A 27,544-nucleotide genomic window follows, 5' to 3' on the forward strand; every position below is an offset into this window, starting at 1 on the left:
TTAATCTTAAAATTTGGTTCAAAGATGTCATGTTTTCGAAAGTAAACATTTAGTATTTATTTACTTTCGAATTGTAATATTGACTGCAATATATTGTTTCCAAATTCTCTAATGGTTCGTGAAGTTCTAGTATTTTCACTGTCTTGCAAATAACTAAAACTGAAGAAAAGAAAAACGAAGGTTTATATATAAAAAAGAATTATATGCTTTTATATTTAAGGACGCAGAGGACTTCATCAAGAAATTGATTCGTGTTATGTAAAAACAATACTTCATATAAGCATCTAAAAATGCCTTTTTTCATATATCTTCTGGTTTCCAATATCTTTCATTTTTTGTGTTATTTATCTGTAATTTTGTATTTTTTTAGTACCTGTAATTTAAATGACAGATATGAAAGACTTTTAAAATTTGACGATAAAATTTGATAATAGGCGTTTGGAAGTAAGAATTATTTGCTTTATGCAATTATTAGAATTGCTAACCATAACTTTGAATTTTACATTTGTTACAACATGGCAAGAGCAACAATATTTCTACTATTTAAATTCAATATTGCTTGTTTTTCATATTTACTAATTAGTTTTAATCATGATTTTGAACTAATCTGTATAATATTACGCTAACAAACATGTTACAAAAATCAAATCGGTCTTAATATTTTTTTTTTTTTTGTTGAATTGCAGCAATCAAATATCGACAAAGAATCATACGAAATTCCAACTACTTTATTGAACGTCTTTATAGCTTAATTCAATGCTTTGCTTCGCTAATTATTAGAGCTGCAAAATATCATTAGAAGTACTTCGAAAAGGGTTCGCCATGTCATCGAATCCTTTATTCAGTCAGAGGAAAGATATAAATGGAAATCAAATCAAGATTCTGACCTCAAAATGAAACTTTAATCTAATCAAAACATTTTAAACTTTAATCGATTGAAAATGGGGTTAAGTTGTCTATGATCTGCATCATTAAAGTATGAAATCTATTATTTAATGAAATAATTAATAATACTATGAAATAAATGAATGATTATTACGGGTAATATATAAAATTTTTAATTTGCACCGACAGTAATTTATTGTAAAATTATTTTATTTAATCCCCATGTTCCAGTATTATTAATAACAAGTGAAATTTTAATAAATGTATTCCGTATAAATACCGTAATAGCTAGAAAAGTCAGAATTGTAGTCGAACATGGTGGTCGTCAAAAGAAGCTAGTTTTCCTTAAGATAATAAATTATTTGAATCTTTTTATTTAGATTGATATTTGTTGAAATATAATAGATATATTTTCGAATCTTCAGGGTGAGGAAGCAGATAAATGATAAGATAATAGAAAATTCAGAAATAATTACTAAGATAACTGTTACAAATTTAAACTTAAAGCAATATCTATTGCAGTATTAAATAAAATAATAAAATGAGTAAAATAAGCAAATCAAAAATAAAGCGAGCATCATACGGTGGGTGCTAATATCATTAAAAATTTAAAAAGAAATAATTATTCCAAAAAAAATTAGAATCAAATCAGCAAAAGGAAAATCAGTTTCATCATCAATTTCAGCTCCAAAATATCTTAAAACAGTGTAAAATGCTTGAGCAACCAAATATTTTTGTTGAATGATCTATTTGTGTTTGGTTTAAGCATCAGCCGATTCCGGATTTAAAACCCATTTATGTTTCATAACAGGCCAGTCCTATATGTAGGCTGGTGAACTTTAAATCCACTGTAGAGAACCAACCACAATGCCAACATTTATTTGTTGGCATTTTGGTGTGATACGTAGGTTGGGAGAGAGGTTGTGTTGTTTTTAATATTTGTTCTTGTACCAATATAAAAATATCCTGTTCACTATATTCTTCTATTGCTTCATAAACTAATGTAAACTAAATTGAAATGATAATTCAAATTACAACTTCCTAAATTTCACTTTATCTTTGAGTAACCCAGTTTTTCTCAATCTGTTAAGCTTGAATGGTGTCTCATGAGATTTTGTTGATAAAATCGTTTTTAAATTTCATAAATCTAACACTAAAGACAACATTATAATAATCTAATACATACTAAAGATAATAAACATATCTGAAATGAGATCCTACCATCAACTTTAATGAAAAATAATATATTTGCAAATGAGTTTACTTAATATTTTATTTGAAGGAAAGGAATAATTTCATAAAATGTTTTGTTTACTTTTCAATTAAATAACCAAAAATGTAACATTTCTTTTCGTTTCAATTATTGCTAGGCTTTAAAAATCTAATTTATGATATTTTAATTTCTTTTACAACGCCTGAACCGAGGATGCCAAAACGCCGCCATGAATTATTATGAATAATAATTATTAAATTATCAAACATAAAAGGAAGGGAATGGGATGCTGTAGAAACAAATGAGAAAATAATTCTCGGAAACAACAATCTTTTATCCGGCAGCGGGTTTCAAATACAAGCAATAAACAAAACGAATAGCTTTGTCCGTAATTAGCTGGAAGACGGAATAAATTAACGAGGAAACAAATGTGATTAATACGAAGGGGAAAACCATGAATTTTTGACATTTCTTCGTTGTAGCGAAAAAGTAGCAATTCGCCTTCGGTTAACTTTCCTCGAATTCTAATGGAATTTCGCAATTTGAAAGATTTCGATTCAGCACTGCTATTATGTTTTGTATGGGTGAGAGGAAAATAATAGAATTAGTTTCAAATGTTTTATTTTTATTTACACTAGTCGCCTTTTCCGACCAGCTGATTCTCCAGGGATAGTGGTTAAATTAATTTCCGTTAAACTTTTTAAATATAACATCATGTCCATGATATCGCTGAAATTGCCGGCCATTAAAGCCATGCTATTTTAACTGATTTACATTATTTTCATTGTGTAAATGGATCATTTTAATGGAGACTGAACTTATGATAGCGGCATCAAAATCGTAAATGTGAGGTAAATCTGTTTTCTTAATTTCGCGGTATTGTAACTTCACTTTTTTATTCGTCTGGTAAATTGCACCGATGTTAAACAGAATAATGTTCTTATAACTTTCAAGGAATTTAAGTAAATCACGTGATCAAATAAGTTTGCTGAAATGATAAAAATGGTTTAAATTTCAAGGCAACAAAGGAATATATTATAAAAAAATGGGCAATAAATAAATAAAAACTGTCAAAATCTAGGAAACGTTTGCATGACTTTCAAACTAGTACCATTAATTAGACATTTTTTTTTAAATTTTGAAAAGGTATAAAATTGTACATTTGTGCTATTATATTTTCGAAATTTAATGTTGAAATACGCCTGAACTTTATTTAATTTTTAATTAACTAATATTCTAATGCATAATTTTGTAGCTGAAGGGCCAAATGGTCTGAGTGCCAGCAACAAAAACAACACACACACACACACACACACACACACACACACACACACACACACACACACACACACACACACACACACACACACACACACACACACACACACACACGCACACGCGCACACACAATTTTTCTCTTTTTTAGTAGGGATGTAAAGTAAACAATTTTTAAGTTGAATATTTCTTTCTGAGCTTACAACAATAGAAGAAAATCAATCGATAAAATATTTCAAAGAGGAACAATAAAAGCAGTTTGAATTAAAATTAAAAAACGATACCAATAATGATAATTTTATTGCTAAAAATTATGTAAAAACTTATTTAAAAAATTCCAGAATTTAAGAAGAATTAGCTCGATAATACGATTCTTATCAGTAAAATACACAATTTTTGTGATTTTAAATTACGTAAAAATCAGATTTTTGCAGTCATATTTTCTGGAATTATGGTAGAATAACGCAAAAATGTTGTTTCCTTTTTAATTAAATAAAAAACTTTTTAAATGTCGTTCCGGGATTCATATTCTTATCCCGAAAAACGTATCTATGTCGAATTTGGTAAGTTTAGATTAAGAGATCCATGATGGATCAAACGCATACACACAAATATACAAATATACATATGTATTCATTTATTATTCATAGAGATTAAATTAAAATGAATTTCTCAATGTTTATTTTTATGAAAGGAAATTTGAATAGCTGGAATTCAAAATTTATTCTTTTATAAATGTGCTTATGAATCTAATTTTCAGAGCGTAAAATAATTATAATGATTTTAATTAATATTATTGCTCTTTAGTTTTGCTTAAGAATGAAGCTGATTTCTAACTTCGATATGAAATCATTTCTGCATTTAAAGCGAACTCTGTGAGGCATATTTTGAGATATGCAAATAATAAAGAAAATAATAATCGTAAATTATGTAAGATAATAAAATATTGTAATGCAATATTTTTCGAAATTAATTATAGTCTCTAACACTTCCTGTTGCACAGTTTGTAACATCAGTTCAGTTTTCATTACTAAACAACTTATTCTTTAATGCCGTTTAAAACAGTGATCTGTAATTTCAATAAATTGTGTTTGACTCTAATTACTTCTATGCGTTCAAATTTATTCAGCGGAAATATAAATGAAAAAATCAAATCCTTTGGAATTGGACCTTAATAAAATTTGATTTTAATTGTTTTGATTCTAATTAGTCTGTGCGGTATCGTTCTAATTGTTCTATTGTTTTGAAAGAAATAAAATTTGGAATGCACCTTTATACAATATTATAATGAGAATAAACTCTCCAAATATATAAAAAAAACATCTTATTTATATTTTAAAGTTTTATTTTGAAAAAAAAAATGTGGAATCGAGGGAAATGCTGCTTTGATAGAAGGAGAAATAAAATAAAAATATTTCATAGAGTTTGGCAAATGTATATGCATTTAAAGACTAAATTAATTTGATTTGCTTAAATGATTTAATTAAATCTCGTAAGAAGTATCAATATAATCAAGGCTATCATGTGATGTGACTTATGGAATTTATAAGACTTGCCCATTTTTATCTTCTGTGTCTGGAACATTTTTTATCATTATTTCAATAGAAAATTATTGATGCGTTTAGTTTATACATTTGACATATGAATTTGAGGGAATATTGGCCATTAGCCAAACTGAAAGGACATTTTACAGAAATTCTATATTTCCTCTGAATTGTATTATTTTAGATTCATTTTCATTTTTAAATAAGTCCTTACTTTTGACAATGTTATAGGGTTCCAATATATTGAAAAAAAGTATTGAGGGCGCTTAATGAAAAGGCTAGTATTAAATATCTATATAAGTTTTATTTTAACATTTTCAACATATATTATACATTTATATAATATATGTTGAAACATTATTTTATAAATGTATAATATATAACATTATATAATATATAAATGTATAATATATATATAACATATATTATACATTTATATAATATATGTTATTTTAACATTTATATTTTAACAAAGTTCTTTTCAACAAATGAATACAGAAAGAATCTTTCATATAAATAAATATTAATTGTATTAATGATAATTTTTCATTTTAACAATTCCAAAGTCTATATGCAATCAAATCACTTTCAATATCCTGATATTTAAAATAAGAGGCACTTCTAAGGTTCATAGTAAAACAATGAAAATGAAGACATAAGTTTAGGCTGAAATTGCAAAAACGATGCAAGAGATAAGTTTAAGAAAAAAAAAATGAATGATACACACTATTTATATTAATTTAAGCATATATTAGAAATGTTTATCCAAGACTAGAAATATAAAATATATAAGTCTGTTAATACAATACTATTTTAATTTTTATAGCATTTGTCATAAAAGAAATTTTTGTTAAAATAATGTTAATAATAATAATAATAAAATTGAAATCTGCCATCGCAACTTTCAAGTTATCATGAGAGAAGAATATTTATTTAAAGTTACGTGGTACCAATTCAATAGAAAAAAATCATGTTCTCACATGACTCATATTTCGTAATCACAAACATTTAGAAAAGCAATGGTTTTTGCCTATCTCAAATTTAATCGAGTTCTAAATTTTTTTTTCTCGAGGCCAGAATTCTTTGCGAGGAAAAACTAGTTTAAACGGGTTTTAAACAATCACGTGACTATCAGACTACGCATGCGTCGATATTTAGAAAACGGATTTTTTTTTAATCCCTAATAATACAACCTTATATATCATCGCATCAACACATCGAAATGAGTTATACTTACGCATTTACATATCATAGTTTACACCATTTTCGATGGGAAAAATTCTTTTGAACTTATTTTGCAGTGTAAAATAGATACATTTTTAAAACGAAGTCGATTTCCATCGTTAAGGAATCATTACTGGATGTTTAATCCTTTGCTCTTAAGGCATCGAAATAATGCACCACCCTCTGCTCATTCACCATGCTAACGGAATTTAAATCTCGTTTCGAGCTGGTAGAATATTAAGTGAGGTTTTCACTAATGAGCACGCTACAGCGTTCTACAGTAGCTTCAGCTTATGTAAGATTTGCTTTACAAAGAGCTCAAAATTCAACGACATGTTAATGGAAGCATCGAAATTCAAGCTCACGTGATCATTGACTTTGGCAAGTTGTGTGTTCTGCTTAGTCTGTGGAAGAGAATCTTAAACAATGTTTAGTACGTGTGATTTTGGAAATTTTGGAAAAATTGCGTGGGTAATTATATATTTAACTGAAGTGTAAGATTTTTGTGACATCTTACTCTTCATATTTTGCATCATAATTTACCACTTTTTATAAGATCTAGAATGTTCATTTTAAAAGTGATGAAGTCCATCTTTTTCTTGTTTGAAGAAAATTCTGAAAATGTCGAATAGAAGAATGAAGAAAGAAAGAAATGTTAGCATATTAATCAATTCAAAAATATGAAATATGCTGAATCTGGCAGTATTTCTATTAAATTATTTAGATGTAATTTCTGTATTTTTTTGATGAATTTTACTTATCTAAAATAATACAATACTTAAAAAATTTCATAATTACTTTACTGCAAAAATCATCCAATTTCAATAATGAAAAAATAAATATCACTTAAAATATATTTTGTATTAATTCAATTTTGCTTATAAATACAACAAGAAATAAAATAGGAGTAATAATTTTTATTTTGAGAGTTAATTACATTTATATATTGTTAAATTTATCATAAGATGTCGTTATTATTTTATTTCAATTCTTATAAAATAACATTGATTTATTATTTATTCTTACCTGTTTCACTATCTGATATTAATATGCAATTATCCACTTTTAAGGAAAAATAAGTGACACTATCTTCGACACACGAAATAAATTACATGTAACCACGTGATCATAGTATAATAGAATGAATAGGAAATGAGTGTTGTTTTGAAAACTCCTTAGCAAGTTCTTTTTATCATATGGAAGCCATTTTTAAATAATTTTGTTTGGTAAGGAATAAAGTTAATATATTTTAGGTCGCCAAAAATATCAAAATCTCAATAATAATAGTTAATGATTTTTTTAAAATAAATACTTATTTTTAAAATGTTTATTTTGTTTTTTGTCCACAGAACCAATAGTGGTTCAAGCATTTGGTTGAATTGTCCAAGTAAAATTTGTACCAAGTTAATTTTTTTTTCTTTAAAAAAACTATATCGATACGCAAAATGAACTTTAACTGCACATTTCCCAATTCGGTTTTTGTTTTCTTTTACGTTTCTGTATGTTCTTTGCTCACTTCTCTTATTAGGAATATTTTAATCATGAATTAGAATTTAAAAAAAAATCATTTGTGCTAATAATAGCTTGTCATTGTAATAATATTAATGTTAAACCGACAATAATTTTTTTGGTCAGTACATACAACGCCAATTTTTGTTATACCATTTTGTTGTACTAAGGAAAGAAACGAAGATTGTTATAATTTTATCCAGTATCATTAACATTAAACTACAACCAAGGGACCAAAATTTTCAACGTGTACACTTTTTGAAATATGCATGTTACCTCCTCATAATGTGCAAACTGAAATAAAACTAAATTCTAAAAGAACATAAAGTGACAAACTTATAGAGTATCTTTGCGATGTAAACCAGATTTATATTATAATAAATATACACTCTGATGATGATTAGGTGTGTGTCAAAAGTGGCGTTAAGAAGCGCATAGTTAAAATAACAAATAGAAATTTTATAACTATCAAATGACTAACTATTAAAAAAAATACCCTTTCATACGCATGTGTACTAGATGTAGATGAAGCTAAAGATAGCCAAAGAAAATATAAAAAAAAGTCTGAACAAAAAAATAAAGGAGCAGGCATAAAAAGAAAACGTGGAGAAAGTCTAACTGACTCAAGCAGATGAGCCTACATTCCACAGTGACAGTATTATTCAAACATAGTTAGTAAATAATAAAATTTACTAAAAATAAGCAATTTAAAATTAGAAATATGAAAAACAAATAAATAGAAAAATAAAAAGAAATTTAAGAAGAATTTTAAAGAAAAGAAAAAAATATATATATAAATAGAAAAATAAAAAGAAATTTAAGAAGAATTTTAAAGAAAAGAATATATATATATATATATATATATATATATATATATATATATATATATATATATATATATATATATATATATATATATATATATATATATAAATGAAAAAAAGTTAAAAATATATACAGTTACTCAGTCTAAGGTAGAGTCCTTGATCAAGAACAAAAGGCTAGAAAAAGAGTTCTTTTTGCAATTTTTTTCTTATACTCACAAGATACTGTCCACTTTTTACAGTAGTTGACTATGCATACTTTGAAAGGCTCAGGTAATGTTTCCTTATGCAATGTAATGTAAATGTAAGGAGTTCCATTTAAAGTTTCTACTGTTAAAAAACACTTGAAGTACTAAGAGGAAAGCAAAATTGATATACAAGAAGGTATAACCAACAAAAAGTTATGATTTTCATTGTAGTAAAATGACATATAGCTCCGCCGAGGACAGATTCCTAAATAAGAAAGATTAGTCCAGATAGGAGACAAACGAAGATAAATTATCATTCCATTTGGAAAATCTTGTCTTCATTTACAATGAATATAAACAACCAATGTCTTGGCTCATCTCTACTAATAATAAAGATGACTGCTTATATATTGGCGCTCCACAGGCCAATGTGAAGTAGAGCTAGCTATCTATCCTTTTAAATAGCAAGCAGAAGGTTTGGAACATCATTTCTGTTTAAAAATTACACTATTTCTTGGGAAATATGGAATAATTTAATAGTATTAGAGAAAAATCCATTCTTGGATGAATCAGAGTGTTCATGTTATTGACTGAATTTATAGACACAGAAATTTACCCATGTCCCAAGTTAAATAGAAGGCGAGATGTAGAATGAAAGTTTATTAACAACCCAGAAAAAAAAGACACGCTTCGTACGACCTTGTCTGATAGACCAATATAGAGATTTAATAAAACTGAAAACCTCGCCATAAATACTTAATGAAGATGAAATGAAAATTTAATTGCTGTCCATTTTAGTAACAATTTATTTTAATGTCTAAATATTTTAACACTTATTTCACTATCTTCCATTCATGTACTTCTACTTCTTAAAATAAATTTAGTAACACCATTTTCTTGTTACCAAAATCTGATTAAATGAGTAAATATTATTTATATACTAGGGCAAAGATAAATATGGAAAAATTAGTCTCGACTTTTCTAATAAAATGCGACTTAAATTTTGTCGCATCCCATCTTAAGACTAGGTTGCCTAATGGTTAGAGCATTACGCTACTATGTCCAAGGTTCCGAGTTTAAATTCAAAAACGATTATGTTTAAACTTATTTCTTTTATTTAATTTAATTTATATGTAAGTTTAATATTTTTAAATATTCACCCAGGTTGAGTGTTTTAAAATAATCCTCCAGGTATATAAACCTTAATAAATTCAGGATTATTTATTTTGAATTTAAAAAAAATCATTTATTATAGGAAAATAGTCTTAGGTTAAGTACAAAAAAAAAATCAAAATAATAATTTTTTAAAGAAAGTTGTATGTAGATTTTTGGCAACATAATAGTATGTCCTAAAAAAATCTAGCATGTATCTAATATAATTTCCAAATACGACTTCATACATTTATAGCTTACCTGAAAACAGATGCGAAGCAAATTTTTAACAATTAGATAGATCACTCCTTTTAGGGAACTCGACAATAGAAACTATCTCTTCAGTTTAACACACTGAACTTCATCACCCACCACATTCAAATGGGAAAAATTCGGCATAACTTACCCTCCAAAAGTAATATCAACTTTTTTCTTCCACGTGATTTATTGTCTATGGTTATCAACGTGCTTTGGGAAACGGACACACTTGGAATTTTGAATAAAATTTGTGGAACTGGATGTAGACAATTGGCAACAATACACATTTAAGGGATAAAAAGACTACAGATGAATAGGTCTTCGTTTGTAGTACTTTCCTTGTAATAAATTTGTTTAGAAATTGTATTTTATTACAAGATCACTTCTACGTGAAAATATATTATTGAATTCTTCATAATACCAAATAATAAAAAAATAAATATTCTAGTGAATTTATGTCCTGCAATAAATTATAAAATATATATCTTTAAACTCTTTTTATGGGAAAAATGCTTTTAATTTTATACATGTAGCGGGAAATAAGTACATTTCGCAAGTTAAATCGATTTCTATCGTTATGAATCCATTATTGCAAATTTAATGCATTACTCTTGAAAGGTTGGAATACTGCACAAACCACTGCACTTTCTCCAAGATAACGGAATTTAAATCTCGTTTCTAGCTAGAAGAATATTAAGTAAAGCTTTCACTAATGAACACACCAGAGCGCTCCCGAGCACCGAACGGCTTATGTGAGATATACTTTATAAGGATGCAAGATTCAGCGACGAGTTGATGGAAACATCGTAATTCAAGCTTACGTGAACGTGGATTCGCGCAAGGATGTATTAGGTCCAACCTGTGGAATAGAATCTTAAATTATATTCAAGAGATTGTTCCGTACCTATGATTTTAGAGATCTTGAGAAAGCTGAAGGGATCATTTCAGGAGATACCTAAAATTTTAAATTTCTAAGAAAGCTTATATTTCTCATTTTGTATCATAATTAATTCTTGCTCTATTTAAATTTCTCGTTTAATTATTTCTGTATTGTCATATATAAATGTAACAGCAAATTTGAAAATGCACTTATGTTGCCGAATTCGGTGCAGTCTTTAATGGCTCAAAAATGTCTTCTCAAAATTAATAGAAAAATAAATAAATAAAAAAAACGATAAAAGATTTGAGTTTTCTTGATTCTGTGATTCTTCTAAATGCGTTTCATCTGGTGATACAATTTTATTTCCCTTTTTGTCATTTTTTTTTGGTATTATTTTTACAAATTGCCAATTTTGCATAAATGTATGCATTATATAGTTTTGCCAAATTTTTCACATAATTTGCGTTTATATATTATTGTATTTTTTTATACTATTCTGTTGTTTGGGATTTCTGAATGATAAATTAATGTCAAACAAATTTATTGTAATTATTCCCATTGTTTTCATAAATTCCGTTTCATATTCCCGTTTTCATAAATATATTTAACATTTAAATCATGAAAGAGCAAGGATGTAAATGTAAAATATTTGTTTGTGGGATGATGAAATAAATATAAAAATGTAAAAAACCCTTTTATACGAAGTATTTCACAATATATCTGCTTTTATAATAATATTTATCGTGCTCATTATTCGATGCATTGAAGTTATGAAGTAATACAATAAATATAAAAGTGTTTTGATAGGAGTTATTTTTTTTTCAAATATAAATTTTCTTGCGGAAACATCTCATTTTATAGAAAAAACAAAAGTGAAAAAAGCAATTTAAAAAAATCATATACGAAGTATACAAAGGAAATGTGTTATAAACCACAAAAAAATTTGAATTCGATCAGATTTTAAAGAATTAAAGAACACATTTTTTAACTATATCTGCGTGTCTGCGAACATGTTAATTAAAAAACACTTTCATATAAATGAAATTTCTTTTATGATTTTTGTGCCACATTTGCAGATTTCTATCAAATTTGGAAAGAAGAAAAGAAAAGAATAGCTATTTTAATGAAATATTTCTCTCCGATTATAAATTACTCTAACTACAAGACGAAGAGAGCTAAATGGATAAAATTTGATACAGCTATTTAACACCTAAAATGCAAACGTGTATCAAACTTGGAACCAAATTCTTCAAGGGATTGACCACTTGTTGGTATCTCAGAAACGCAATGATTTATCTAAATGAACTTTGGAACGGGATATTGTGACTACATCTGTAGTTCTATAACCTATCTTAGTCACAATCGATTGGAAAAAAGTGTCAAAACTACGTAATCGATTTCCTGAACTCCTGTCTATTAAATGACTCCTAGCAATAAATTGCCAAAGATCGCAGTTAATAGAAGCATTCGCAACCATTGCTTGCCTGGCATGTGGTTAATAATACACAAGAGTATTTATTAAAAGATAGGCTAGACATTTTTAGGAAGATCACACCCGCTGGTTTGGAGTCGGTACCGAAGACGAATAATAAAAATCAGTATTGAAAATGTAAAATAATACTGAAAACGCAATTTTTGAAGTTTTGTGTTATGAGTCTGAGTGCAGAAGAATCTGATAGAAAAGAATATTTTTTTGAAGATAAATTTACTTAGCTTTCTAGTGTGCATGGATGACTCAGCGCAACCAGTGGGAGTGGTCTCCGCAAAACTTTCTCACATACACTCTAATAATTTTTTTTCATGCTAGAGACATTGCATTTGCGTATGAAAGTACATTATAGCCCTTACATTGCACTGGCGTACAAAAGTAACAAAATATTAACTTTTGACGTTAACATAGCGTTTTACTGCATCTATAGTGTAATCCTTGCTGAGTTATTTGGCCATTCATTACTGGATAATAGTATACGAAAATTGAATCTGTGTTTTACACATGTTTTTCTCAACAGATTAAAATAAAAATTTGAGACAAAACTGCACTTGTAGTCACAAATTCTCATGCCAAATTTAACATATTTAAGTCATAGTGTTTCTGAACTATCGTGTTTATTTATTTTTGAAAATACAGACCGACAGACAAGCAACCCGTCATTGGATTTGGCTCAAATTCTGACATATGTCTACTCTATAGATGTTAAATCTGTGTACCTAATCTTATCTATCTAGCTCTCTTCTATGCGTAGTTATCGTATTAATTTGTATTCAAACAGCCGGACAAACGAAAATTTTGTACACAATTTTATAGAAATTTGGTGTAAAGACTGAATACTAATTTTCTTCCGACTAGGTAAGTGCATTTTTGAGTTACCTGTGTCACAGACAGATAGGTAGACGGATATTTTCCAAAAATGTGTTTTTTGAACTAAGGGAGGTCTAAAGCACGAAGAATCGTTAAAATCTCGAGTTCGAATTTTTTTGACGATTACTATACTTTCTCTATACTACGTATACAAGAAAGGATAAAATAGGAATAAAAAAAAGATGCAGAATATTTTTCTCTCCTTCTTTTTTTTATTATAAAAATCATATGTTATTATAATAAATTATTAATAACAGAATTTTAAATAGTTTCTTTCTGTAAAGATGAATCATTTTACTCAATTTTACTATACAAAGGAACATAAATATTGTTGTAGGGAAACAATTTTAAAACTTTATCGCGGTCACATTTATCTCGTTTGCTATTCTGTTACAAACAAATCCTTTACAAATGCCTATATTGAAAAGATACGCAAGAATACTACTATTTGGAGCTATTTTCAAAAGGAAAGTTTTACGTCTTTGTTCCATGATATTTCAAAATAAGGACGCTATTCTGTCAATTCAAAATGGTAAAACCCTTATCGTTTCGTATTGTTGAAAATGAAGAGTTTGAAGCTTGTTTTAGAACCTCTGGAAGGTTTTATTTTATGCTTATTTGAAAGTGGTTTTCCATGCATAGATAACGCAAATGGTTTTAATATTTTTACACTTTTAGAAAGCAGATAATTACATAAGATTTTAGTTTATTTATTTATTCTGTAACAAAGAGAGAATTTTGTCGTCTGTGAAGTGATGAACTCATTTTCTATTATTTTAAATGCAGTAATTTTCTTATAATTATAATGTTTTTGCCAAAGAAAGAGAAAATACGGATAATGCAGAATGTTTTTGATTTCATAGCACGAATTTTAAGGGATTGTATAGCGGATCACTGCAAATGTTTTTAATATGGAAACGTGCGAATGTAAATGTTATATTACAGTGTAAATGCAAGGTATAGAAAAAGTAATTTTAATTACATGATCGTTTAATTATTAATACTGCTTAAGTGCTTCTTTCCGACTCTGTTTACAATAACTGCTGAAAATAACATCCATAAACACTGATACAAATTTTGTAGTATTGATCCATATTGCTATAAATATCTATTTTGATATAGAATATATTACTAAATCATTCAAATAACGCATGCTTAGTTATATATCTTTTAAATAATCCTATATGTCATAGATAAGGACCAAATATTTTATTCTACAATTAATAAAATAAAAAAAACTTTTTTAGAGTGTTGCATATAATTATTTATTTTTTGAAATATATCACATTAATGTGGCATAAGTTGTTAATTGATTTTATATCCACAATTCATTAATGTTGTTAATCATCAGAAAAGTGATAAATATGAATAATTAATCTTAAACGGGAAAACTGAGAAATGGAATATTGACAGACTTATCAACGTTTAGACAGGCATAACAAATCGAACCAAAACTGGGCCAGGAGGTGGGGACAGCTAAAATGATTAATGGCTTGTGCAGTATTACCTTCATCATATGATGTCTTATTTTACTTAATTTTTCTGTACGTAGAACAACATTCTGATTATTTGACAATCAAGTATTTCTTTATAACGCTAAAAAAATGTGAATAGTAGTTTTTTTTACGAAAAAATTGTAATTGAAGTTATGTTTGCAATTATTTTCAACAATCACTAATTATAACAAGTATTTATAGTGATTCTTTCATGTATAAAAATTAATATAAATTACTTTTACGAAATGGAACTGTCTAGACGAAATAAATTTAAAATTATTCTGGCGACTGGCTTCTACTTCATGTATTTTCAATTATATTAGAATATAATTATATATATTTAATCATTTTATCAAATGAAAATAATCACCTACCAATATTTTGAATTAGATAAACATTACGAATTATTACTATGAAGAATGCTTGTTAAATTAAAGAAAAGTATTTCATTAACGAAATATCAAAGGTTAATTTAGCATGGAAGAAAGCGATTGTTATTTTTAAATTAGTGTCAGAGGATTTTCGGTTAGTAAAACTATTCAAAACAAATAATGTTATTATATAATGTAAAATAACATTAAATATATCAGCAAAGGATTTGTAGCGAAGTTTATTATTTTAAATGTTGTAATAATTTATCTATAAATTGAATTTTAATTTAAAAAATTCAAAATTCTCAAAATTCTACTGTCAATTTTCCATTTCAACAAAGTTTTTGAATAGTATCACTAAACAGTATAATATAACCGTATTTTAACAGTATCATTATATTAATACCAGAAAACGTAGATATTTCTAATTGTAAATGTAGATTTTTCAATTTTTATTGTAATTAAACGAATCTGTTCAATGTTTAATATATCTTAGATGAATTATCGTACTCTCTATTTTGAAAAAAATTGCTGTGAACAGTTAAAATAAATACATATTGTTTCAAAAATTTCCTGTTATTTCCGAACATATAGAAAACGTTTGAAACATCTCTTTGAATAATCTTCAACAGTATATATTTGTTAGGGACTAGAAAATAATTAGATAAACAGAACGTGATGAATAATTAATCTTGACAAAGCTGGCCCGATGAAAAGCTAAAAACACCAATTTCTTTAGTAATGTATCCCTAATTATTTAGACATTAATAAGTAAAAACAAGAAATTCCTAACAATTAATGGATATAAAAACTGAAAAATAAACGAATGATAACAAACCTTGTATAACGCAATATTTCTCTTATTAAATATTTATTACCCTTGACATTTATCATTATCGTAATAAGAAAACATAAAGCTTCTAACACATCGTTAGATGTAAAAAGCCCCGTTAAACGAGAAAAAAAATCCTGGTGAAATTATAGGCAGATGAAAAATTTCTGATATACATATGCATTGTTTATATTTAGTGAAAAATTATCATGCTAATACAGATTTCTGAAAAATGAAGCAAATAGAACATACAAGATACAATTAAGCTTTCGTTAAACGAGCAAAGGAATAAACAGTAAATTGTTGAAAAATATATCGACATATGTTTTTTTTTTTTTTTTTTTTTTTTTTTTTTTTTGTGAAAAGGGATTCCGGAAATAGATTTCTAAATAATCAGTTCAGTTTCTAAATAATCAGTTTTTTTAATCAGTTCAACTTACTTGACATAGTTAAAATAATGCAAAAATGTTTATCAGATTTCCGATGCTGATTGTATGTAAAAAAATCTTAAATACAGAGGAAAATTGAGAAAATATAGTTAAATATATGTATAGGCATGAGCTGTCATACAATAACTAAGTCTTCATTCTCACTTCTTAAGCCTTTAAATTTTGTTTTTCCATCTATTAACAATAATCCTAAGCTTCTAAATTTATTTTTAAAGATCAAAAGAGAGAAAAACGTTCTGAATAGTGTCCATAAAGTAGAAAACTAAGAAATCTTAAAGGGCATTTGAAAATTCTGTTCTTTTATATTATCGTTTCGAGAGAGATACATCATTTCTCTAAAATAAGAAATTAACCCCATGAAAGAATACTATTCTGAAACTAAAGATCGTCTCTTTGAACCTCCTGAAGTTATATGTATATTAATATAGGGAAGCTGGTTTGTTATATATAAGATATAAATCCTCCAGCAGACTTTTGCTAACACAAGTTTCATGTTCAAAATTAAATTTTAGATTGTTTTAAAACATATACTTCAGCATATCATGAAGTATTTAAAACTGCAATGTCTTAAAAATCAGTTAGAGATACCTTATATTTACAAATTTACTTCATCATATCTAGAAGTATTTGAAACTGCAATGTCTCGGAAACCAATACGAGATATCTTATATTTACGAATTTACTGCACCATATCTTTGAAGTATTGAAAATTGTAATGTCTTGACCAGTCAACCATGGTTTGACCAACAATGTCAAACCAGTTCGAGATATCTTATATTTACGAAAGAAAAAAAAAGAGAACGATGATATTTTTTCTTACTTTTTAAATGAAGAAGATTTTTAAAGGTTAATAACTTTTCAAAATCGAAATATTCCTAGAAGATATGAATATTCATATATGGATCGGAATTGTTAGTTGAAATCAATTTTCAAAAACTGACAAGCTTCACAGATCATAGCTGTAAGGGATAAACACATTTCATTTTTTTTTGACATTTGGTATTTATTTTTATCACTAATACCCATTAATAAAATAAAATATTTCGCCAAAACTTTTTATTTGCATAAATGCCTTTGTAGAAAGTATTCTCGCTCTGTTCTTTAAGGAGGAAAAAATGTTCTCTTCGTTATGTATATAGTTTTCCTGGATCTTTAAAGGCGCAGACCAATGTTGGAAAGTTTTTATGCCTAGCGATTCGGCGGTGAATCGGTGCTAGTTTTCTGTTCATTTAAGACCCGTCACGTCGTCCTCTACCCTCTTTTAAAGCAAACCACGTAGGTCGTAAAAGCCACTTCCAACCCTTAATTGCATCTTCAGATGGATCAATTTCTACAACCTCTCTCTTTACTGGCCCCTTTTTTCCCCTCTCATATGACGTCACTCGTCAATAGCTTTTCAGCTGGATTAAATCCGAGAAATCTGATTTTAAAAAGTATCTTCTTACCAGGCATTCTTGAATCGACTTCAATCTTGTGAAGTTTTATTACAGAATAGAGAGGGATATAATTGAATTTCAGGGAATGCCCAGGATTAGTGGAAATTAAGTTTTAAAAAATTCAATAGGAGAAAAAAAAATTGAAATCTGCTCTCGCAAATTTCAAGTTATAATATGAGAACATTGGTTTTATAAGTCATGTGGTATCAATCCGATAGAAAAACAGCATGTTCTCACATGACTCATATTTTGCAAATCAAGTTAAATTTTTTTTTTCTCGAGGCAAGTGACTCAGATTACTCCTACGTCAATATTTAAAAAGCGATTTTTTTTTTTAATCTCAAAATTGTTGGAACTTCAAAACTGAAAACTAATATATATATATATATATATATATATATATATATATATATATATATATATATATATATATATATATATATATATATATATATATATATATATATATTAGTTTTCAGTTATATATATCTCTCACTGTTTTACTTTTATTCCCATTTTTTCTCTGTGCTTCTTCGGGCGATAATGTCTTACGACCCTTCCCTTTCAGACAGGAGAATCGGGTACATGGCGGACATTCGTAACAAGTTGTAACTTTTTGTTGGCGGTAAATCGCCAAATGTGGAAGTGTTTTTAATCATTTTCTAATAACCATAAAAGCGAAAAGTGGATGCTTTATAAGTAATAAGTCTCCAATTTTCAGCCCATGTATTTGGTGACTACCAAATACATGGGCTGGACCAAAATTAAATCATGTTCTCACATGATAATAAAAGAATATGAAATTGAAATTGATTTAATCTAATTATATGCAATCATCAATTTTAATTTTTATAGATGCGTAATTTGGATTTCCGAATTTACATATCTATCAATATTTTATTTTAAACTCAAATTATTGATTATATTAAGAATATTAAAGATTCCATACAGTACGAAATAGAAATTTATATCTTAAATTACTCAACTATCGTCGAATATGATTATACATTATAGATACCCCGCTTTTTCCAACTTTATTTGAATTCTTACGAAATAATAGAGATTTGACAGAAAAAACATGAAAATATAAGAATTGAAATCACTTTTATATCTTTTTAGCTATGGATTAAATCAGTTGAAAATAAAGAATTGGAATGATAATTGTTTGAAAATGGAATGAAATCAGACAATTATACTTGGTTTTACCACTTAATTAAAAAACATTTTTTTTTGTTTCAAAAATTAATTTCCGGCAAGATTAAGTGATAAATAAACTGCTTGATTGAAAAAACATTATCTTTAAAAAATTCGAATTAACAGCAGATTTTTTAAAACCTGAAGTAGATTCAAACTTTAATTACGTAAATTTATTTCCCTTAAACTAATTCCAAAAAAATGAAGATTAAATTATGATATTATTATATCATACTAAATGTGCGATTATGTTATTTTCCATAATGTTTTAAATTTATATTCGAAAGTTCCTTAATATATTAATTACCAATGGTTATATTATTTCATTTTGAAATTCTATTTTTGCATTTTGAAAACTGGATATGCATTTTGTGTTACTTTAAATCATTGTAATATAACAAATGTATACGACTGGATATAATAACTCTTGAAATATCCATTTTTTATTATAATTTTGTATTTGCTTTTATAGACAATTAAACTTTTTTCTGTGCGAAAGTTTAATATATTGACCAATATTATTATGTGGTTAGAATATTAAAGTGATTTTTATATTGAAAATGAAGGTTTGAGTTTAATAAAGCGTGTCTCAAAATTAACGCAATATTTGAATTCTCCACCATTTGTGCAGTAAAGTCTTGGCAACCCTATTAAAATCCATTTGACAGTAATAGTTTAGGGTTGGTAAAAAAGGGAACGTTACAGAATAGAACAACGTGTTTTCATTATTGAAAAATATTTCAAAAATAATGAAAGTCTGGCCGCCACAGTTCGAAAATTTGAGAATTGGCCCCCTAGATCGTGTGATTTAACACCATTGGATTTCTTTTTATTGGGTTATTTGTAGTCAAAGGTCTATACCAACAAGCCCACAAGCACGCGGGCATTTAAGGAGGAAAAGAAAAAATGTGTTTTTTATTTAATTCTTCAATTTTTAAATTCTTTAATTTAAAAAAGTTTTTTTTATTAATTAATTTATTTTACCTTAAACTATCACCTGTCAAACGTTTTTTAATAGTATTGCCAACACGTTACTGCACAAATGGTGGCAAATTGAAATCTCGCGTTAATTTTGTAACACCCTTTAAAATGACTTGGAATGTCGTCATGTCTTTTAATATGATCATAAAATACAAAGCGTTTTCCCGTTTGATATTTTCGAAGAAATTTATTCAATTTATTATATATGCATTAATAATTTCGACAGGATATTTTTCAATTTCTGAAAAATCTTATTTAAAGTTTTGATGAATATTTGCTGAAATGACCCACATTTTTCGAAGGATTATTAAAGAGAAAAAAAATACTAAATTTTCCCCTTTCAATTGCATTTATTTGATGGCGAAGGTTGCGCACTATGAGACAGTTCGAAAATGGTGAAGAAGCAACTTCTTTTGTATCGAGAGACAGTTTGATTTCCCTCCGCCCTGAAGGCATCCAAACTGTTCGAAAGAGTTCGAAGAAATCGATCTCTGGCGAAGAAAAGATGTGCAAAGGAGGTCAATCAAGAAACTAACCCGAAAACCTTAGAAGAGAGTGAAAAGAATTTCGGAAATTTCTAATGTAGAAAAAGAATGACACCAAAGTTCAGAATGGGAAGTCCGTCTTTGTCACGCCACTTTACAAAAGAATTCCCTCCTGGAGTAACAGAGAAGAATAGTGATCTACACTCCCTTCAGAAAAGTTGTTTTTCGATAATTGTAAGAATTTATAAGACTTTAAAAGGGATTTTTGAAATTTTGTCCCTATAGGTCCCATGATTTAGCTACAAAGAAAATATTATTTATCCATTAGTTAAAAGTTAGAATTCTTAAACGAGATATCTCTTGTAAACCTTGTTAGATAAATTTAAAATTCTAAAATTTCGATATAACAATGAAATTTATTCATTTTAAATGAAACAATATATACAGAAAATGCACCAGAATATAAAAATGATAGAAATATGGGTAAAAGGAATTCAGCAATTATATGGGTTTTGGGAGTTATTAATTGTAAGGAAACAATACAAACTGGGTTTTTTTTTGTCATGATGATATAAATGTAATATTTCAATTAATTTCTGACAATTTTAAAATATATCACTTATTTGTCATTGAAATAAATATGATAAATTCTGTATCAACATATAATTAAAATTATTCGAATTTTGTAAATAAGGTCTTTATTTGTTGGTTATGACACTCTTCTATCATACATTTCATTATTTTATTTTTATTTACTTATTTTTTCGAGGCAAATAAAAATGCCATTATTTCATTTCTCAAATCACCTTAATAGTTTCTACAAGAAATGCACTTATCGTTTCTTTTATGTTGTAGTATTTTAGTTCTGAGTTTTTTGAAAAAATTTTACTATATGCATACAATTTTTAATTCCTTTTAGGCTTCTCAGAAGAAGAAAGAACAATATTTCTTTATCCTACACCGAATTTTTGATGATAGGTTTTTCCCGAATTAAAACCATTTTTGCTAATATAATATTCTAAGGAAAGATTTCAAAATTTACCTCCAAAAAATGAAATACGATCCTACTTGAGGTCAGTTGAGTAAAATTTCAGTAAGACATTGAATTTTATCTCTAATGTCACTATCTCTAATGAATTTTATCTCTATTTCTCTAAATTAATACTTTTTAATAATACAATTATAAAGACTTTAATAATGTATTTTAGGTCGATACCCTGAAACATATTTCCAGACGAAAAAAAAAAAAAAAAAAGGAGAAAGAGAGGAAAAATGACGTTATTTTCACGAAACTTTTAACTGAATGTTAAAAAAAAAGTGAGCTCCTTTGTAGGAGCATTATTGCCAGTTTACTCCATTTTTGAAGCATCAAATCACTTCGTTTACTAAATTTGAATCTCTGAGATACCTAATTCGAATTAATTCTTTTTATTTCAATATTTGGAAATATGAGTAAAGAAACTTACCTTAAAAACAAAGGCACCGTCCTCTATGGTGCCAATGTATTCGCCACAATTCGTCCGCACGACAAGAGCATCTTCAAATGCTGCCGATGATTCCCTGTGCACAATAGACTTTACCCCATCGGGAAGTTCTTTAGGACTGAATAGGGCCACCTGAATAGCTGCCACCACTACAATAGCCAAGAGCAGGCTGAGAGCAACTACAGTGCCCAACAGACACCTAAATTATGAAATAAAACAAGACATTAGAAATGTATCTACTTAAAATTATCAATGGTGCATTTTCTAAATAGTATAATTTGTGTGTATAATGTTCAATTAAACATTTTTGACTATCAATATAATAAATTATAACCTGATTTTAATATATTCTTAAGATAAATCAGCGCAAAAATAAATTAAATTCGAAAAATAGATATTGATAATTTATTAGCTTGTATTCACATGTATTTGTCAAAATTATGAAGAACGGAAAAGGAAACATCAAGGATGCCAAGTTTCTTATTTTATTAAATTGAGTGCTCTTTTTGGAAATGGCCTTACAATTTTAAATCCTCGCCAAAATGCGACACCGTATCAACTATAAATTTCAATGTCACAAAAGCTAGAAGACATTCAACATGATGAGGGCGTATAATTAACACATGCATTGGAGTCAAATATAGACCGGATCTTTGACGGTTTGATCCTAGTTATCTATCGACCTCTTTAACTGAGGTTCTTCCACCAGTAACCATATCTTTTTAAGAAACGAGGGCTAGACGAAATAAGGAAGTGCAGGACTTCTTAATAGATGTGATCAGCAAGAGAAATGGGATTGTGAGTTATGAGTATCGATGGGAAACGCGGAGACCATTTAAGATAACGAAATAATAATATAATTGTCGATAACGATAAGTAGTTCTCATTTCTTAGTTTCGCATTCATTTAAAATTACTCATAAAACATTAATGCAGCTAAAAATATTATTACAAATTTTTAGTGTTGCTTCCTTGCTGTTTCTTAGTTAAGAAGACAGTTTTACAGATAGAACTGATGGATACTGAATGGGCACAGGATCAATGGCCTTCAAGAAAACTTGGTGACCATTTGGCGGCTTTGGGTACAAAACATAGCTATATGAATTTCTGCGGCAAGTCCATTAGGAAGGCAACTATGTCAATCTTTATAGATCCTGTTTTGTGCTCTGTCACTTAAATTATAAAGATCGCGGAGATACAGTTGAAATCAATCGAATATTGAAAAGCCTCGAGTCTAGTGCTGAGTAGTTATTAAGTCATGTAATCGAGCTGTTAATATCGAAACTGCTGTTCTAGTTCAACTTAAGTCAGTTGACAGAGGAAAAAAACAATTGCAGATGATCGAGAAACATGAATAGTCGGGCAAAGTCTTTCCTCTGCGGAGTTTTCTGGGAGTACTTTGTACCATCACGGATGTTTGCAACTGATTTACTGCTTGAGTGCTGCTACTTACTGTAAGTGCTGTTATTGTGTACGCTTTGGCTTTGATGTGTTGTTTATGTGCTCATGTCTTCGTATAGAATAAAACTTCGTTCGTTATCATTGAGCCTGTGGAACTGTTTCACCACTTACCAATTATACCGGGAACGTTGATTTCATGATTTTGAATTTTACAGATCAATATGAAATAAAAGCTCCTTGAAGGAAACCAAAATCTGTTATTAAATTTTTTGTTTTCTTTTAATAAAAGGAATTTCATAAACAAAGAATAAAATCCAGCTTTTTCAGCCCTTCGGGTCATTGAAATTTAAGTGATGTATTAATTTTTTTTTTGTTGCACTGAAACATCGTATTTTTCTACTCAACGAAGTAACTCTATTTTTATATACACAGAAACACATAAAAATACAGTTCTTATTATGCAGTAAAATGGATTATTAAGTAATATAACAACATATTAGCTCATAAATTCTAGATTGTCGAGACCATCAAAACTTTATGCACGTTATATTATTTTAAAGAGTATAGTTATTTTGAACTAAGGATCCTTTCATTAAAGAATTTTTCATCTTTTTTAGACTTGTGGGATAGTTTGTTGAAAAAGTTTTACACATAATTCAGTTTAGTCTTGTAAGTGATATTCCTACTTTATATTTAAAAATCTCAAACTTTCGGAGTGGTTAAGTGAATTTAATAATGTTAGGGTGTTATCTTGCAAACGGGACCGTTATATAAATTTTGTATATGAAAATTTCCAAATGATTCTTCCAATCCTGTTGATAAGAAATATTTCAGTAAAATACATTTCTTAAAACATTTTTTTAAGTAAATAGTTTCTTCGCCCGTTTTAGAAAGAAATGTATTTTTTCTAACTTTTGTTGCTTGGGAAATTCTATCTAACTAAACCCTCCAATATATATATATATATATATATATATATATATATTTAAAAAAAATTATATTTCTTTAAAAATAATGAAAATATTTCAGAAAACACAGTTATTTAATAAACAATAGCATTTCTGTATTAAAAATGGAATAAGATATTTTTTTAAAAAAAATTAGAGACCAAATAGGAATCATTTGGAATATTAATCCCTTTTATAATGTATTTGCAATTTTAATAAATGCTGAGAAACTTTTTTCGCTGTGATATTAATTGTATCTAATTTCGTATATATATATTTATTATATGCAGAAATTCAGAATTTACGATTCATGTTCCGAATTCTACATTTTTTATAAATATATTTTTCAGATTTTTAGTGCACAAATAAATAGGATTTTTTTTTATTTTTACATTCTTTTTCTTGCCTTTTATCTTTAAAGCATTCCGCAGTACATCATTACAAACATGGATATGGATTATGAAATATTGTAATTTAATCTTTTCCTCCAATTGATTTTTCAGATGGTGTCTTTTATACGGAATTTAAAATTTTATTTAGAAGTTATTTTTTATTATAAGTTAGAAGACATTATATATATTGTATTGTGATAGGAAAGTAACAATTGTAAAAATTTCAGAACTATAGTGCGTCAGGAACAAGAGAAAAGTTGATTACAAACTTTTGTTTTTCGAAATATGAAAGAAATCAAATTAAATAATAAGCAAAGAAATATAAATTTAAATGCACTAAATAAAAGAAATTGATTTACATATTACCTGTGCAGCTTTTTCTTGTGATTTTTTCTATGTCTTCTATGTAGAAATATGTCTTCATCATTATCCAGATGGCTGTACGGACGGTGGCTTAAAAGAGACATTGCTAAATTTCCTCTCTTAACTAAGATGAAGCCAGCATTTTCTTAAGTTTCTACATTTGGTATCTGAAAAGAAAAAAGAAATGCTTTCAAGTGTTTAAACGTGGAAAACGCAAAATTATGCAGCTAGAATATCCAATCTTTTGCTAATATCTGCATTATGAAAGCAAACATTTTCTGTATGAAAATTTCTCCTATTTCTTTGTCTCTACTACAGATGTTCACTATTGAGAATATTTTTATGACACATTTGCATAATTGTATTGTTTATATTAATAAACGCATAAGCTAATGTACTAACTTTTTCCGAGCCTGTTTTTGCATAACCGAAGTAACATGCATTTCTATGTTTTTCTGTTGTCCCACTTTAGCATTTCAGGTCTGTTGTTCCATCTTTAGGTTCTCGCCTTGCTGAAGGATATAATGGGGGAGGGGGCGTTTTATCATTCTCACCAGTGGCAAGATGTGCTGTTTATAGGAGATCCCGTCTCATTGCTGCCACAGTATCCAGATCCTTCTATGGAATCCTTATACCTTCTAGCGGACATAATTCCAAATTGGTTTCTTCAGACTCCTTTAGAATGCCGCACGAATTCATGAATGAGAAGCTTCTATTATGGCGGTGAGTTTTTGTTTCTCTTGTGGATATGGTAATAGTCTGGCGCCCATGACGGGACATACTTCTTATTGGAGGGACAGTATCAAGGCGAGAGAGCCATTGTTATCACAATGACACTCCTTCAATTTAACTCCAATTGCTTTCTGGCGCCGTGGATGTAACTCTGATGCGGTCTTGTATTTCAGAATTTAATTTGAGTAAAAAAGAGTTAACATTCGAAATGACAAAGCAGCATAATTTTTGTCATTCATTATATTTACAAATTATCTCATTAGGAAGAACATCTTGAATTCACTTTTTGAAAAGATAGAATTGCAGATTTTAAGTGAACCGCAAATAAAATTTTAAGAATTAATCTTAGAAGATTCTTTTATGGTACATACATTTGAATAGTTAATTTTCTGTGTTCTCAATGATGATGGAAAAGAAGGTAAACATCAATAGTTAAGATCATTTTTTTTTATCAAAAGACCAACCTTTAGACAATATGCAAACCGTTTCTCTTCAGAACCTGATCCTAGATGATGAAGATCTCAAGCTCATTCTGTATCCGATAATAAAACTTGCAACCTCTAACGTAAAAGCAGCATGACAGAATTTTCGGATGGGTAGTATTACAGCGTAAAAAGCATAAAATGGGCGATGTGTAATAAATACTAATGAATATAATATTAAAAATGATTTAGCTTTTTATATCTAGTTGGATCTTTTTATAGTTTTAAAAGTTATTCTAGATATAATAATTTTCATACTAGCGCTCAATCAGATATCGCAACTTTCAAATGACTATCATTCCTTGAAATAACGATTATACGAATGCGATGGTTTGCAATTAAAATATATTACGAATCGAAATAGGAAATTTCAATAGATGCAAGAATGTATTTTAATCATACAGGAAAAAATAAATATGAGGGATAAAAAAAATTTAAGAAGTGATACTAGTCGGGATAGTTGAAGATATCGTCATTTATTAATGCTTCAGGCTTGATTCCCTCAAAAAGTTTTTTATAAAGTAACGTTAATAATAATGTCCAAACATAAAATGCATTCAACATCGCTAATATAACTCTGTAATGTCATTTTTAGCTTGCGATTATAAATCTACCAACTAAATAATAAAAAGCATTGTTGTAAATTACAGCTAAAGTATATTTAAAAATTCAGTAAAAATCTTTTTAAAAAACAAAAGATCTAGATCTAGAATAAAATTGGTAGTACATTTTTTTTTTAATTTTAAACTGATGTAAGAATGTTTTTTGTGCAAGGTGTGCTTTCATATTATAGAAGGAAAAAAACTAAAGACTCGATAAATGTTTAATTAAAATAAAAATTCTGCAAAACGTATTCTTAATGAACACTAAAAGACCAATTATTAAAAACTTACAGAATTTGATCACATTATATCCAACCATTTTCTCCTTAGAGGGAACGGTTTTTTTCATCATGTATGTTTCATCAAGGAATTTACGGATAATATGCCAGATTTAATGTTATCATGTTAAAACTTTTCATTATAGTTTATTAAATTGATAATAATTGTACACATGATTTTATAACATGTGTCCTTGATACATATTCTTCATGATTCAATTACATATATGATTTCCATTCCTTGGTTATCTAAATAATCATAGAATTCAACATAGTAGTAGAGCTGATGTTGGGTTAGACAAGTTAATT

General features: G+C 27.7%; 1 protein-coding gene across 1 annotated transcript in view; it reads right to left on the reverse strand.

Moving 5' to 3' along the window:
- Positions 1-27,544, reverse strand: part of LOC129958958 (carboxylesterase-like) — a 502,035-nt gene that overhangs the window by 238,956 nt on the left and 235,535 nt on the right. Inside the window, exons 3-4 of the mRNA XM_056071717.1 lie at positions 25,145-25,308; positions 22,022-22,238 (exon numbers count right to left, since the gene is read on the reverse strand). Of these exons, the coding sequence (XP_055927692.1) occupies positions 22,022-22,238; positions 25,145-25,245 (318 nt within the window). The 5' untranslated portion in view covers positions 25,246-25,308. The remainder of the gene's footprint in view (positions 1-22,021; positions 22,239-25,144; positions 25,309-27,544) is intronic.

Source organism: Argiope bruennichi, chromosome 2, assembly GCF_947563725.1.
Source record: "Argiope bruennichi chromosome 2, qqArgBrue1.1, whole genome shotgun sequence".
Classification (NCBI taxonomy): Eukaryota; Metazoa; Arthropoda; class Arachnida; order Araneae; family Araneidae; genus Argiope; species Argiope bruennichi.